Raw genomic sequence first — 17,412 nt, 5'->3', positions numbered from 1 at the left:
TTCAGAAAAATAAGTCTAGGAATTGGAATCCAAATACCTTGTATATATTGGGAATCCAAATCCTCCAATTTCAGGAATTGGATTCCATTTTTTGTGTGGGCCCCACACACTTTTGATTCTTTCCAATTTTAGTAAACACAGGTATAATCCGTAATTGGAATCGGATTCCTTATTCTCATTCCGATTACGGATTAATAAACGCGCTATAAATGTACTTCTAACTACATTTGACAAATTGTGTTTTAGCAATTGTGTAATTAGATCAATCCTAGACAGTTACTTACAAGGGCATTTTTGTAATTTACAAATTCAAGTATATCATATTGAATTTGAAAAATAAAAAAATAGCATCACATTTGAGAGATTTGAGAGAGATTGAAAAAAGTTATAAAATAACATTCCAAACAATATGCCTAAACTACAGCCAAATATGACTCCTCACACAATGTGATATTCCTCTTACTAGGAGGGAAAGAGATCATTATGCTCTTCAGGGGAAAGGTGATGTTAGAGAGATTATTTATTTAAATTAGGATTTTTATTCAAAATGGTTCTCAAGATTTGCATAACTTCTAACTTTGGCTTTTAAGATTTGAAATCAATATAAGTGGTCCCTGAGATTGTCACCATCAATCATTTTGTGAAAAATTATGTTAAATAAGGATCAAAATGACAAAAATATCCTCAATTTAAAACAATTGGCCAAAATGATTTGACAAAAAGGGTATTTCTATCATTTTATTCTTATTTTATAGAGATATTTCATGGAATGATCAAAATGATTGATGATGAACAATCCAGGGACCACTTCTATTGATTTCAAATCTTATGGACCAAAGTGAGGAGTTATGCAAATTTCAAAAACTATTTTAACTAAAAAGCCTTTATATTAATGAAAGAATTCAATTATCATCTAGTTTACAAAATATAATTTATATATATGATTTACTACCTTTTTTTTTTCGAAGAAAGCATGGTGTCAAACTTTTTAGAATTTGGACCTTGCAGTTTTCAGTAGTAAGTGATAATATGTAAATTGGGACATAAAGATTTAGGACCTTCTTACTTTTAATCGAATTATATGATTGATTTTAAATACCGTTATGTTCGTTACAATCATAATCCAAATCTTCTACTTACCAAGCCGGAGATGCCAAAATGGCTTATGAACGAGGTATAACAGTGAGAACGAGGGTCCTCTTTGTGAGGATTCTGGAGATTTTCAAATTATGTCATCGTACATTATGCGGTCAATTTTTATCAGATACTATTCATATTTAACTTTAAATAAATTCTGACTGTAAATGTCTAATAAATAGACACAATTTGAGAATATTCAAAATTCTCACAATGAGAATCCGGTCTCAATGTGAAACCCAAAAGAAGAATAAAATCATGTCGTCAAACCTTGATGAAGCATCTCCGACTAGACATTTTCCTTGTTTTTTCATACGTCCTGATCAAAAATTCCAACTTGTACCAGATCGCGACACGTGGAAAAATCAACTACATCTCCACCGTTGGTCGGTGTAGGCCGCGCCCATCTGGAACCAAAAATCTTGGGGTGTCCTGTGTAGGGTTTAATACTACCTCTATCGCCTCTTCTCTGTCGCAGAAGCCTTCAAAAAGCTCTCTGCTTCTCCCAAATCCCCACAAATATTTCCGCTATTAGAACCCTAATTTCTAATTCCAGAGAGAGAAATTCAATACGCGTAGAACAAAAATCGAAACTTTCTCTGCAAAATCGCAACTTTTTGGGCTTCGGGAATGGCCGACGCTTTGGTGCAAACGGCGGAGCTCCAAATCCAGTCGGAGGGCTTTGCGGATTTAATGCCCGAATCGAAAACCGGGGCGAATCCTCTTCAGAGGCGTATCGAGTTCCACCGAGCGAGGAAGCCCTGCAATGGCCTTAACACCGGTGGCGGTGACTTTAGGCTCGAGACCTTGAACCCTGGAAGCAGCAACAACGGCGGTAGCAGCTCTAATCAGGGTCAGTCGAGTTTGAGTGCTAAGAAAACGGATCGGTCCGAGTTTTTGGAGAACGGGTTGGATCCGGAGCTCAGCTTTGGCATCACCTTCCGGAGAATTGTGAGTCAAAGTGTTGCCTTTGATCGCTTTCTTCTCTAACTTCGATTCACTATTACTTATGGTTTTGGTTGGTCGTGATGATGTTTCTTTCTTTTGCTTAGTTAAATGGAATCATTTCGCATTTTTCGATTCGGCCTTGTTATATGTTTTGTTTAGATGAATTCAGAGTTTTCTTGCTTGGCTTCTAATGTCAAATCGATTTTCGGTTGAATTTGTTTTTATTTCAATTGTTTCATAGTCAATATTCTGTTATGTGATGTTTTGGTGGTAGTACTGTTGCTGCATTTGGTTGGTCTCCGAATATTCTTTTGGGTCCTAGTTGCTTGACAGTGAAAATGGTTTGTGTAATTTTCAGGGTGCCGGTTTGAGGAATATGGGGAACACTTGTTATCTCAATTCAGTGTTGCAGTGTCTGACATATACTGAGCCTTTAGCTGCATACTTGCAAAGTGGAAAGCATCAAAATTCATGTAAGGACTCCTCTGAAAACCCTAGACTTGCCCTTAGTTTGGATGTGTTTGCAACAAGTTAACATGGACAAAAAAATGTCACATATTTGTGTCTGTGTGTTTGCATGGAAGGAATTAACATAAACAAAAAAAGTGTCATAATATTCCATTTGTAAAGTTGGGGTAAGCCTGCGCTCATATGTGCTTACATGTGCATGTGTGAAGAATGTTGAATTTATGTGCATGGCTAATTTGTTTGATTTTGTTTTTACAGGCCATATTGCTGGGTTTTGTGCTTTATGTGCCATCCAGAAGCACGTTAGTCTTGCTCTACAATCAACCGGGAGAATTTTGGTTCCAAAGGATCTAGTCATTAACTTACGATGTATCCTTGAAATGTTTTGTGGTGATATATTTCTGCCATATATAGTTGGACGTACTCATTGGACTCCCATGTTTGTCCAGAGAACGTTCTCTTTTGTTGATGGAGTTCTTATTTATTCAACATGCTCGACAACCAAGTGTGTCAATAAAGAAGAAAAATAAAATATTCAATTTTTTTTTAAAATTCTTCTATGAATGAATTTTTTCTATTTTTATAGTTTACAGTCAAAGTTGATTTTTAATAAGCATTAAAAAAAAATTTCTTAGGGGGATAACTAATACCCAAATGATCTGATTGGAGCAAGTGTAAGGGAGTGTTCATCAAGAAGTTTCTTGTCTTCACCATTCCAATTTTGCATTTTCATAAGGTTAAGATCAGGGTCAGTTTATAAGTGTTGTATTGGGTCTATTTTTGTTGTTTCTATGCTTGAAGTTGGAATCCTTGACAAATGATAAGGCATATCTCGAACTTTCACCAAGTCTAGACAGGAGGATGCACATGAATACATGGTAAACTTGCTGGAATCCATGCATAAATGCTGTTTACCTTCTGGTGTGCCAAGCGAATCCCCAAGTGCCTACGAGAAGAGCTTGGTACACAAGATTTTTGGCGGTCGCCTTCGAAGCCAGGTAAAAATTGTAATGGTAGACTTTGTGGTTTTTGAGATACTGTAGTGAATGGGAGTTTATTTTTTTGGGTAAACAGGTAAGGATTTTAAGTATTTTCTTGATATTTCGTAATCCGATTTGTTGTTATCTATTCAGGTCAAATGTTTGCAGTGCTCCTATTGCTCCAACAAGTTTGACCCATTCTTAGATTTAAGTCTTGAAATATTCAACGCAGATTCCTTGCAAAAAGCACTTGCAAAATTTACTGCCTCAGAACAGTTAGATGGAGGGGAAAGGCAATATCAGTGCCAACGATGCAATCAGAAAGTTCAGGCTCTCAAACAGATGACTGTTCAAAAGCCTCCTTATGTACTTACCATCCATTTGAAGCGATTTCGTGCACATGATCCTGGACGAAAAATTGACAGACATGTAAAATTTGGCCCTACATTGGATTTGAAGCCATTTGTTAGTGGTTCCTACGTAAGTATTCAAGCATTTTTAGCCATGCAAGCTTTACTTCTAAATTTTTTCTTCATTTTACAAATGAACCAATTTAAAAGAAACATTGTGGCATTTGATGTGCAAGTCACTGATTCTGTTTACTTGATTTTATTTCATATTTCGTAATCTTGCCCAATATTTGTTGAAAACTGTATCTTAATTTTGGTCCTTTTTGCTGAAAAAGGTTAAATTTGGAATTAGAATCTGGACCATTAGGTTTATGACTGGGGCAACACATTCAAGGAAGACAAAAGTCATATGTTGCTGATTTGATTATGTTTTGTGCCATTCACATCATGGTTTTGTATTCTAATCCTGTTTTACATTCTACTTGGCAGGAAGGGGATTTGAAATATACTCTCTATGGGGTTCTTGTTCATTGTGGGGCTACCACCTATTCTGGCCATTATTATTGCTATGTTCGCACATCAAGTGGCATGTGGTACTCTCTTGATGACAACCAGGTGAGTTGATAATTTAGATATCACTGTTCCTCATAATACTTAACAATTTGGATTGTCCAAGTCAGTGTAACCCAACTTTATGGATCTTAGATGTGCCATGTCAACAAACTGATTATGATCATTTGCTGCTGAAAGTTTCCCTTTGGACGAGTTATTAGAAGTAACAAAGGATAAAAATGGTGGGATTTTGGAAAGATGAGATTGATCCCCAAACTTACTTGTTTGGTTAAGCAATCAAGTGTGGTAGGATTCATTTAAAGAACTTATACAACATGTTTGGCCTGTGACCTTGGCCCAGGGTCTTGGGTCCTGAACCTTGGTCTGGTGTTCCCCCAGAAATTGACATATTCCCTTTCTATGGTTCCCAACCACTTTTCAAATGGGATTGCAAGTCCCTTTTATAAGTCCCTTGTCCAAAGATGTACTGAGTTTTTATCTTTGAATGACTCCGATTGGATGGGTATACTTGATATATGAGAAAGAAATGCTAGTACCATATTTGAGGGACAGGGCAACAGTAAATCCACAATCTTTAAATTGCATATGAAATGAAAAAAGTAATCAAGGTTTCTTACAAGTTTGCACAACTATGATGCAACAGGTATACCAAGTTAGTGAGAGGATTGTTTTAGAACAGAAGGCTTACATGTTGTTTTATGTCCGCGATAGAAGAAATATAATACCAAGGAAGCCTGTTGAAGTTGCTCGAAAGGAGAATTTCAATGCAAATGGTGCTGGATTAAAAACTCGTTGCACTAACAACCAAGGCTTCAAAGGACCGGTTCAGAATGTTTCTGTTGAGGGCAGATCAAGTGGTCCATCCTCATCTATCGTTATGACACAAAAATCAACTATAGTTCCACCTATGGTGCCCCTTTTGAAGGAAGCATCAACTAATTGCCAGATAGTGGCAGGAAATATGGTGCCTATGAAGGAACCTGTTTCGGAGTCTTCTCCATCTTTATCAAAAGACTTGCTGAAAGGGTTTTCCATTCCAAGCCGCAGCAGTGGTGGTGCTTCTGAATCTAAAAATGCGGCAGAAAATATGGTGTGTGTGAAGGAACCTGTTTTAGATTCTTCTTCATCATTACGAAAGGATTCATTGAAAGGGATTTCCATTCCAATTCCCATATTGGGAAAAGACATGCTACCATCACCTCCAACTAGAAATGGTGGCACTTCGGATCCTGAAAATGCCACAGCTGCAAAAGCTGATGGCAATAAAACTGACCTTAATGGGAGAGGAAGGTCAGTTGAAAACAGTGGTGTTTCCAGTGTCATAGCACCCAATGTCAAGGACCCTGAAAGCCTTGAGGCTGCTAAACCCATACTAGATGAGACCCCTCATAATGTAAGTGGATGCAACATATCTTCTATACGCTTTGATGTCTCTAGTTTTACCTACTTGATATTTTACTTTTGTTTGGTGCTTGAGTTTTTAACTTGTTTATGCATCTAGAAGAATCTTGTATCCTCTAAGGGAGACTTGAGTACGTCATGCGGAGTTCCTAGCGGTATGAAAAGGAGGGAATTCACACTGTAAAATCATCAGATCAACCAAGCTCTAAAATTAGTCAGGTATTTTTTTTTTTTTTTTTGTATTTTTTATGCATTTTATGATAGGTTGTGTTGTCATGATTTAACTTATTTTATATTTTAGGTTGGAAGTTTTACCAATGGAAGTGCTGCTTGTAATGTTTTGGGTGAGAAGACTAGTGATTCAGGCCAAAAAGTACTAATTGATGAGTCAGCAAAATTGTCTGGCTCCTCATTAATTGTGACATATGGATCGTTGCTTGTGAAATCTTCTGATTGCAAACGCCATAGAAAATTGAAAAAGAAGCAGCTGAAGTCTAAGGTTGCATCCATGCAGTTACGACCTAGCTTACTTTCCCGGGTGGTCTTAAGCGTACAGAAGAAGAAAAAACACAAAAGGAGTAAGCACCCATCTTCAGATACCAGTAGCCTTCTTAAGAAACACGTATTGGACAATTCTTGCTTATCTGATATGGGGCCGTCTACATCTGAGCAAACCCAGTCAATTCCCTTGGTTTCTACTCCTAAGCAAAAGTCTAAGAGGAAGGGGGCCAAATCTGGCTTAAAAAAGGATGCAGATGGAACTGATAAAAAGCAGGAAATGAAATCTCATGGTCATTCTTTAATGGCTGCCAATAAGGGTGAGTTTAGAGAAAGTGTTGGTCAGAATGGTACAGTGCTTGCAAGTGATAAAAGACTACAAATTGGTAATGTCTCTAGCTCTTGCTCAAAAGAAAATCTGCGGGAGACCGGGGAAAATGATACCCCACACAATTGTAAAAGAGACAGAATGCAAAATGGAGGGATTGGTGTGCTGACCCGAGGTCTTGACGAGACAATGGGTGAGTGTATTATCTAGGACTCTGCCCTCCTGACCATATATATCCATGGTTGCTGGTAGTTTTGTAGTATTTGCATATATTCCATGCGGTTATGTAGTCATTCATGTGTTGCCATTACAATTGCAATGCCTTCTGCATTTATATCTATGCTGATTGGCAAGTTGAGCTTCACTTCTACCCAATTGATCTGTTAGTTTCGAATGCTGGATAAACCTTTATTACTTTTTTGTTTTGTTTGTTCTTTCTTCTGTCTTTTAGAAAATATGAACAAGAAGCCCATTGAAACTGATGTTACCTAATGTTATTGTGGTTATAATTTCCTGATTGCATCTCTCAAAAAAATATGTTGGTTGCAGTTGCACGTTGGGACGGAATAGAATTGCCTCCTCCTCGTATTGTAGAATCAAGCTGTGCAAAGAGTGTCAGCATTGGTTATATACCTGACGAATGGTGAGTTTGGAATCCCTTGCATATCACATTAGTTTAGATCAGCATGAATTTTCACCAGTTAACGCATTACATATAAAATCTTCTGACAAGTTGTGGAATGTTTAATTGATGCAGGGATGAAGAATATGATCGCGGAAAGAGAAAGAAGGTAAGGCAACCCAAAGAAACATTTGGCGGACCAAATCCATTCCAAAAGATTGCAACCCAGAGATCGCAGATGAAAAAGACAAAGCCAGACAGGTATGGTTCTGGAAATCACCCCCTCCGGATATGACAGAATAAGTCAAACTTGTATGGACAGATTGATGGTTTGCTGTAGATGTTGAGAGAAATTGTAATACGGGGCGATTATTTGTGTTGCGTTTGGAGCGGAGAGGAAGAGAGCTCAGAGCAGGTGAACTGTATCTTACTGCTGTGGGGAGAATTTATCATGGACGGATAATTGTATTAGCTGAAGGATTACGTGTTTTCGGTCTTTCCGAGATACACTAAGCTTTTTGTTTTGCTATAAATCTATTTTTGGTTGCCTATAATCAATCAGTATAACTTTTGAGGGTTGTGTTCTATTGTGATGTATGGAATTCTGGGTACTTTATAAGATCTTAAATTTTTCATCTTTCAGTGATCATCGTAATATTTCGATGACATCTCTATACTTTGCATGGGTGCAACTCTTAGGAGAGTTTCTAAGCGTGTAACGGGGGTATATCTTCCTCTCTCTCTCTCTCTCTTGATGAGAAAGTCAGAGAGAGGAAAATACCTCCAGTTACACCCGAGATTTTGCCAACTCACGCTATGCCCTCGCGGCTTCGTGGAGAAGCAACACTACAGTGACAGAGCATTATTGTCCGAGGAGTATGTCTGCAAGCTGGCAAATTGGCAAGGTCATGAAACCAAATGTTATGGGGGGTTGGTCGTTTCAATTATCGTTAGTCCTTGTGTGTGTCGGTGGATTTTTTATTACTCCTCACCTTAATACCCCCTCAATCAGTGCAAATTATTACGACTTGATGCAATCTTCCTCCATTTTCTTTCTTGTCGGGTCTTGGCGTGCTCCCGATCTGCTCAACTCTCACTTTCTATACAAGGCCGTTTTATCAATCTTACGGGCGGATTTGAAATGTCGGTAAAGAAAACACTTAAGTTCGTAAATGCTTCATGGAGCAAGTGTCTTTTTCACAACAACGCTAATGCTGATCACTTGGAGAATCTCCATCTCTATACAACTCAATATAGATCTCCGATTGGAGATGCTTTTAGCACAGCGGTCTATTGATATTTCTCTTCATTTGTAAGTGAGAGATCTTATATTCAATTCTCGTCAAAAACGATTTTGGACCAAACTATTATGGATAGATCATGCGAGTCATAGTTGAATCTTTCACCCTTTAGTGAAGATAACACCGTATGCATCCAAAAGCACTCATAAAATTCTCTATCAAATACAATCACAAGCGATATCGTCTAAGATTTTGACAAAGTGGGCATTTTCCCATGTGCAAACACGTACCTACATAATTACTTAATTTGATTTGTTGTTTTCTTTCTCCACTAGGACAAGGGTCGTCGTCTAAACTTGTCAAAGCCCTCATGTGCTTTGAGTTTGATCGATGCAAAGGTGTCTAAATCAGCATGACAACATTAATTATATTCTATTAACTTTCATTATTCAGTCACACCCCAAGCCAAATCCTCAAAGGAACGAAATATACAGAGAAACAAGACACGGATTAGTTTACTCAATCATCAACACCATTACAGCTGTTTTTTTAACTCTAATCATGTGATTAACCCACCCCTAATTGAACGAGAGAGACTTACTTATACCGGTACGCCACTATTTCAATATTCTAAGTCAGTACCGGCTAAAATATGTGAAGGTTAAAACATAATAAGTCGCTTATTAATTTAGAATATCGCTACAGTATGGTGTTTAAAGTTCTCTCCAAATAAACAGTTGAGATGGTTGATTCTTGACGGGAGTGATCATAGTCCCTTGAATCTTACTAAGAGACTAGACCCACCATTAAGTATAATTAATGGTGATGATGGTTTAGGGGGTAAATCACTTGTTTAAGTGAAATGAGTGGGGCTCATAATCTCATTGGGATAACCTTTTTGAAGTGCATATGTTTAAGTCAACAAAACGCTACATCACACCAACCATTTCTAGCTAATCCATTGAAATATATTCCGCCTAACACCGCCCCCGCCCCCACTCCCCATCCGCCACCAAATTACGGAGTATGATTCTCTTCTCTTATAATTTACGTCTTTTTTTATTTTTTATTTTTTTATGTGAACGGTTATGATTAAGTCACGTTGTGTTGATTTTTTCAATAGAAACAAAAAGATAAAAATCAAAATGTAAGAGGAAGAGAGAGAAAAAGAGAGAATATGAGAGAAGAGAATTTTACTCTAAAAATTACATACTTCCCTTCATTTGATCAACTTGTAGCATTGTTTAAGGGCAAATCATGAGTTCATATTTAAGTTATTTAAAGTGAAAATCAATACATTTAAATGTCAAAGGAAAAGTTGTATGAACTGATTGTCCATCATGCTTTACGGAAAGTTGGGGAAAGGGTCATAATTTCTCGTGGATAATGTTATACACATATCTGTTTTCACTTATCACATATTTTTTATAATTTTCGATCTTCAGATTGAATGATTTCAAGAAGATCGATGACAAAAAAATTAACAATGTAATGTAACAAGTAAAAACAAGTGTGGGAATAGCACTAGCACTGTCCGTTCTAATTTGATTAAAAACAAAAACAAAAAATTTTGTTTTCAAAAGATTGATACTTTTCAAAATGAAAAACTAACGTCTATACGCTATTAAAAGTAAAACCGGTATAAGACCGAATAAGGCAAAATACATGTGTTCGTATTTTTGTAAAAATTATTCTACGAATAATGTAATCGAACACTTCTACTCAAGTTTTTATGTGTAGAAACAAATAATTACCACATAGTGCATAAGAACACTACATAATACACTATTAATTGGCAGTATTCTAATCAGAACACTATTAAAAGATGGTGATTAGCTTCTATAGTAGCAAATTGCCAATTTCTAATTGGAATTCAATCAAATAAAGATATCAACCAACTTTTAATTAGAGAAGAAGAATGAATGATGAAAAAAAAAACAACACTCCATGAAGAACATCACTGAATTCCCACCAACATAAAGTTGTCATCACAACCCAAATACTAGATATTTAATTCCCTCCATTAAAACTCCTGTCTACCCCTTCTTCTTTCCCACTAATAGATTTTTTAGTGTGTCCAGAACACATAGTAGAACGCCACGTATCATTGTACAATTGAAGGAATTATTTTTTTATTTCTTTCTAGCGTGTCTCCAATTATACAATAACATGCGATATTGCGCTCTATGTTCCGGACACATTGAAAAATCTCTCATTCCCAATATACCCTCCTTCCCCTCCCTCTCCCTCCCTCTCTCCTCACGGTGTCCTTGTTTTCAGTTCGTTTAAAATCACATGACAGCCTCCTTTGTTTGTTTGTTTTAAACGAAATATATGCAGCAAAAACTAGAGCCTTCTCCTCCTCCTCCTCCTCCTCCTCCTCTCCTGCTGCTCACATATTCTACTTCTCCACACATACAGACAAAATTGCTTCCTTTTTTTGTTGTTTGTTTCTGCAGGATTTCATGGTCATGGACCTGCAAAACCACCAAAGGTGAGCTCACATTCCCCCACTCTCCAGACCCCAGAAAACCGTCAACTCTTTGAGAACCCAATAAGTTTGTTATTTGCATGTGCTGCTTCACCCATTGGCTTATTTTCCCAGTGCTTTTGTGGGGATTTTCTTAGGAGGATAACAAGGACCGCAAACCCAACAAAATCCTGCATGTAAGTTCTTGGTTTTTTTTTTTTTGGGAGTTTTAGCCTAACAATCTTCTCTTCTTCAAAACCCAAAACCCACTCTTTTACACTGTGCAGTGGATTTAATGGAGCTGCAGATTCCCCAAGCAAGTGCTTCTGAGATGGACCCAGAACCATTTATGTTACTGCAATGCTGCTTCTGAAGTTCTAGAGTGGGAAAGTGATAGAGAGAGAAAGAAGGGTTTAAACTTTCTCACACCCTTTTCGCTGCTGCACTACTTTTCCAAATGGGTTATATTTTCTTTGCTTCTCTATTAGTTTTTTCCCTGCTTTTGAATCCATTAGCTTCCCAACAGCCCAACACAGATGGGTTCTTTGTCTCTGAGTTTTTGAAAAAATTGGGTTCTTTTTCCTCATCTTCTTCTTCCAATCTCTACAACTTTTCTGCACCTGTTTGCTCGTGGAAAGGAGTTTTCTGTGAATCCAACAATGTTATCGGATTTGAGGCTTCCGGTTTGGAGCTCTCCGGTCCGATTCCGGACACAACCATCGGAAAGCTCTCAAAGCTCCAATCTTTAAACCTTAGCAGTAACAAAATCACCAGTCTGCCTTCGGATTTGTGGAGCCTAGGTTCTCTCAAGCATCTTATTCTCTCCAACAACCGGATTTCCGGGTCGTTGCCTAACAACGTTGGCAACTTCGGTCTGCTCGAAACCCTCGACGTTTCCAACAACAATTTCTCTGGTGAGATTCCTGCAGATATAAGCTCACTTGCCAGTCTGCGAGTTCTTAAGCTCAATGGAAATTCGTTTGAGAAGAGCATCCCATCAGGAATTTTGAGTTGTCAGTCTCTGGTTTGGATTGACCTTTCGTCGAATCGCTTAAACGGTTCTCTTCCAGATGGATTTGGTGCTGCATTGCCTAAGCTCCAAGTATTGAACCTTGCTGGGAATGGGATTCAAGGCCGGGACTCCGATTTTTCGGAGATGAATTCCATTACTTCTCTGAACATTTCAGGAAATGTGTTTCAGGGTTCAGTGATGGGAGTGTTTAAGGAGCTGCTGGAGGTGGCAGACCTGAGCAGGAATCGGTTTGAAGGCCACGTTTCAAAGGTACAATTCAATGCTAGCTACAATTGGTCTCGTTTGGTTTATTTAGATTTGTCTGAGAATCAGCTTGGTGGAGAAATTTTACTTGATTGGATTCAATCCCAGAATCTCAAACACCTTAATCTAGCCCACAATAATTTTACAAGGCAGGAATTCCGGAGAAATGTGAAAACTTTTTCGGGTTTGGAGTACCTGAACTTGTCGAAAACTAGTCTTACCGGTCGTATTCCTGCTGAAATTTCCCAGCTGAGTAACTTGAACACACTTGATCTTTCTGAAAACCATCTCATAGGCAGAATCCCATTGCTGAGTTTGAGAAATCTCCAAGTTTTTGATGTTTCTAACAACAATTTAAGCGGAGAGATCCCTGCATCGCTCTTGGGGAAACTCCCTTGGATGGAGAGGTTCAACTTCTCTTACAATAACTTGACACTTTGTGCTTCTGAAATTTCCAAAGCAACCCTCCAAGCATCTTTCTTTGGTTCAACAAACAGCTGTCCCATTGCAGCAAAACCAGACCTTTTTAGAGCTACGATCCAATAAGGCTAGGCAGCAAAAGGGACTAAAGCTTGCTTTGGTTTTGACCTTCTCAATGGTATGCCTGCTTGCTGGTTTGCTGTTTCTAGCAGTTGGTTGCAGAAGGAAAACCAGAATGTGGGAGGTAAAACAAACCTCACACAAGGAAGAGCAACATGTATCAGGCCCCTTTTCCTTCCAGACGGATTCAACAACATGGGTTGCAGGATGTTAAGCAAGCAAATTCAGTACCTGTAGTGATTTTCGAGAAGCCATTGTTGAATTTCACATTCTCAGACCTCTTATCTGCAACTTTGAACTTTGATCGAGGAACCCTTTTGGCTGAAGGGAAATTCGGGCCAGTTTATAGAGGATTTCTACCGGGTGGAATCCATGTAGCGGTGAAAGTTTTGGTCCACGGTTCTACAATGACAGACCAGGAAGCTGCAAGGGAGTTTGAGTATCTCGGTCGAATCAAACACCCTAATCTTGCTCCATTGACTGGATATTGCTTGGCTGGGGACCAACGGATTGCCATCTATGACTACATGGAGAACGGGAATCTACAGAATTTGCTTCATGACTTGCCGCTCGGGGTACTGCAAACAACAGAGGATTGGAGCACAGATACTTGGGAACAGGAAGACAACAATGACATTCAAAATGTTGGTTCTGAAGGGTTGTTAACATCGTGGAGGTTCCGTCACAAGATTGCACTTGGCACTGCCAGAGCACTGGCATTTCTACACCACGGTTGCTCACCTCCGATTATTCATAGAGACGTTAAAGCTAGTAGTGTCTATCTGGATTATAACTTAGAGCCTAGATTATCTGATTTTGGTCTGGCTAAGATTTTTGGCAGTGGCCTAGATGAAGAGATCTCTCAAGGGTCACCAGGGTATGTGCCACCAGAGTTTTCTCAGTCCGAGTATGATTCTCCAACACCAAAATCTGATGTGTATTGCTTTGGAGTTATTCTTTTTGAGTTGATTACTTCAAAGAAGCCATTTGGCGATGACTATCCAGAGGAGAAGGATGCAACCTTGGTGAGCTGGGTTAGAGGATTGATTAGAAAGAACAAAGGGTCGAGCGCTATTGATCCAAAAATTCGTGACACAGGACCAGATGACCAAATGGAGGAGGCCCTGAAGATTGGATATCTGTGCACAGCTGACCTTCCCTCAAAGCGACCAAGCATGCATCAGATTGTCGGACTTCTTAAAGATATCGAGCAAACAGGTAACTAATGAAGAACAAATTGAGCTGAAAAAAGGAATATGTGAGTGTTTTTGGTTTAGCTTTTGTTTTCCTACTTATTAGCTTGTTCTTGTTGGCTGTTATAGTCGGTTCTTTTTTTCTGCCTTGAGAAATTGTACAGTACCATGGAAATTCTGTTTGGAATTTTGATGTCGTGCACTCGCTCTTTCCTTTCGTTTCTCATTGCTGGTGACATGAAATGGAAGTTTAATGTATATTGTATACAAAGGAGTTTGATTTAATCAGATGTTGCATTATCCTTATTAAGAATTTCCTAACTTGGTTCTATAAGAAGCCTTGTAGACTAAACTCTAAAGCAAAACTAGTTCCTTCGATGTGAGATCTTTCGTATTAGTTATGAACTTAAGATTTGTGTTTCTCTCATCTGCCGTGAACATTGATGGTGAATTCATTCCATTGTCTGTCCGATATGCTACTGTCTGTCAGTATTATATGCACACGAACAGGATGCTTGTAGCGGTAGGGAACCTAGCGGTGGTTAGTCAGAGACTCACAGACTAGCCAGGAGAGCTAGCTCGTTCTGGCACTCGCAGTAATGTCCTGGACCACCTTATCCACCGTCAACCATCGATGGTTAAACCAAAAGCAAAATTTACTGGCTGTGTATGTATATACGTACGTCCCTACACATTAAAACTACATGTGCTTGCTAACACGGGATGTCCATCAACATATACGAAAATCGCGTACTTTCCCTCGGTGCCAAACTGCAGCTTCGTGAGTGTTGTTACCGGATCAGATGTTGCTGTTTACAATGGACAGTTACTCCGTCAAATGGGTCTAAATTTTAAGACTAGTTTAGGAGATCGGCTAAATCACACTCATTTAGGACTTTTCGTACAGGAAGAATTGGAAGCAGCATGGCATGCATGCCAAGTTGCCAAGTGCCAACCTCGTCATAATAACTTGCAAAGGATCGCATGTTTCTTCATAAAACAAAATGCGAATGATTCATACTTAGCAACCACTACAAGATGACCTAATAGTTGGGAACGAATTTTAAGTCCATATTCTATATGGTATGTTTTGGATTAGATTTCTGATGCTGGTGAATCACACGATAGTAACCAGGAGAGGCTGAAATGTCTATGTGAGTCTCTCAACTCCCAAGAAGGTGGACTACCGTGACAAAACCACTAATGGGTCCCTTTAAAAAAAAAAATTGATTCATGCTTAGTAGATAGACTAATTCACACTCAATTAACCGCACTATGTGCAAACATGCATGAGAACCAATTCAATTATTCAACAAAGTGGTCCACAATTAACAATATATTAAGGATTTAATTTTAAAGTTTTTCTTTTCTTTTCCTGAGACAACAACATTAGGGGTGGAGGTTAAGCTAAGCCACAACATGGGCAATAGTAATTGTGTCAAATTTGTCATTATTGGAGCCGAATTTAAAACCTCTTACTTACAAGCAGACATAACATGAATACCGCTAGAACTACAGTGTCAGTGGCTCAAAGTAGTTTTTGTTTTTTTATAGGCTTTGGTTTTTATGTTTTAGTTTTAGTTTTAGTTTTAGTTTAGTTTTTTCTGAGCAAGGGAATGGTCCCTTGCAGTCACTCCACGTGAAGATGCAATATCAAATATAACACAAGTGGTCCTCCGCCGCAGAGAGAGACACCAAATAAATCACATATATTCATGATTGATATATCTTCTAATTAGCAGAAGTATATCGAACTGTGATATCTTGTTTTAATGATACAATATACGTGTAAATTTTTGTCCTTATGATAGTATCATTAACATAGAACGCCATGCCACAATGGCACCCGTAGCATAATTCTACACAATTTCTCCCTTTCATTTACACCTTTTTGCATAACCTTTCCATCTCTAAAACCCTAAGCCTCAAACTCAAAGTGGAATGGAATGGTATACGAAAGAATTCATAATGATGATGAAGTATTTTGTCATCGAATTTAGGTTTTACCTACAGTGTTTTCCCATTTCTTTAACATGGTCGGTCCAGTGCGTACCAATCATTATAGAAGTTTTACTCAGTATTTAGCGTTATGAAAATTTTGTATTTCAATGTCTCTTGAAATTAAATCGAAGAACCAATTGTATTTTCGAAATTATATTGCTCGAGCATTGTAATTAATTTTATTCAATAAATGATTATATCTCTTATTTTCAAAAATTCTATGGTCAAAGAAAAAGAAAATATTGTGGAATAATATGGGAGCTAAGCAAATATGGCATTTTTGTATGGTTAACTAATTGGTTTTGTTCGTCGGAACTATTGATGGGCCCATGAAGAGTTGTAATGGGCATATGATCTGTAGTTCGGTCCAAGTCCAACACGGCATCCTTTAAAAGAGGAGAGACGTGAACCGTTTAGAGTGACCTATTTATATTTATAAGATGATTTATGGCGCCGATAAACCACAAATAGTTGGCAGTGGAGGCATCATTACGAGTTGTCTTGGCTTCTAGAATAGTACTGTTGTGCGGCGAACCCGAGAGCTCGATTTTTAGTTTGAATGAAGCATCGTAATCCGTTTTTTATTACCGAATCATCAGCTTGTGATTTTTTATTTATTATATATAATTATGAATAAGTATAAATATGGAAAACACGAAAAAGTCAACCAAGTGGGTTTTAGTTCAACTGTGATAAGAAATGTGGTGAATTTAATAGTGATAAAATATTCCGCCACTATGCGGCATATTCTACTATTTTGCAACAATTTGATGGCGAGTAAAATTATATCAAGTAAATAAATTTAACTTTTATTTATATGATATTTTTCTGTATGATTAATTGCAATTTCAGTAAAACTTATGGACCGCAAACAATTATACTATTAAAAGACATTCAATAAATGCGAACAATTTATTGTTGATACTCATATTTAAAAAATATGCAGTTAACCGTACTAAAAATTATAAGTATTTAGTCGTGAACAATTTGTTGTTGATACTCATATTTAAAAAATATGCCGTTATAAGTATTTAGTCGTATCATTTATTTAGTTCACAAAATTTTAGTTTATTTATTTGTATGAAAACATATGGGGTTTTTATTAGCATCCCACATATTATTGAATGCACCTCACATAAAATATTATTTATATACTCTAATACAAAAAGACTATTTAGGCCCCATAAGATTATGAATACACCTCCAAATCATTTTTAGTGTATATTATTTTCTTCAAGCTCTCGAAACCACTCTCATCCGCTGTTGAACTCAACGACACAATTCAATGCAATGTCATTTATCACATATCAGTTTATGTTTATAATAGTTCATTCGATTGGCTAAAATCTCTACAGAGAAAATGAATGGGTTTGTTTTTGATATAGG

At 37.7% G+C, this 17,412-nt stretch overlaps 2 protein-coding genes across 2 annotated transcripts; both read left to right on the top strand.

Annotated features, from left to right (window-relative positions):
- The first annotated feature begins 1,599 nt into the window (after positions 1–1,599).
- LOC103949076 (ubiquitin carboxyl-terminal hydrolase 23) lies at positions 1,600–7,945 on the top strand. Its single transcript, XM_009360173.3, is given in 12 exon segments — positions 1,600–2,088; positions 2,444–2,558; positions 2,812–2,922; positions 3,379–3,551; positions 3,687–4,013; positions 4,373–4,498; positions 5,100–5,849; positions 5,958–6,012; positions 6,015–6,076; positions 6,159–6,876; positions 7,233–7,326; positions 7,441–7,945. Coding segments are annotated over 12 exon segments (3,012 nt in total). The 5' UTR covers positions 1,600–1,767; the 3' UTR covers positions 7,601–7,945.
- Positions 7,946–10,837: 2,892 nt separating this feature from the next.
- LOC103949075 (probable LRR receptor-like serine/threonine-protein kinase At2g24230) lies at positions 10,838–14,342 on the top strand. Its single transcript, XM_048584293.1, is given in 4 exon segments — positions 10,838–11,213; positions 11,304–12,832; positions 12,834–13,037; positions 13,039–14,342. Coding segments are annotated over 3 exon segments (2,583 nt in total). The 5' UTR covers positions 10,838–11,213; positions 11,304–11,473; the 3' UTR covers positions 14,059–14,342.
- The last annotated feature ends 3,070 nt before the right edge of the window (positions 14,343–17,412 follow it).

This window comes from the organism of the source record quoted next, unplaced genomic scaffold (genome assembly GCF_019419815.1).
Source record: "Pyrus x bretschneideri cultivar Hongxiangsu unplaced genomic scaffold, Pyrus_bretschneideri_v1 Contig1, whole genome shotgun sequence".
Classification (NCBI taxonomy): domain Eukaryota; kingdom Viridiplantae; phylum Streptophyta; class Magnoliopsida; order Rosales; family Rosaceae; genus Pyrus; species Pyrus x bretschneideri.
The sequence above is the reverse complement of the archived record's forward strand: the minus strand, read 5'-3'. Positions and strand labels throughout refer to the sequence as shown.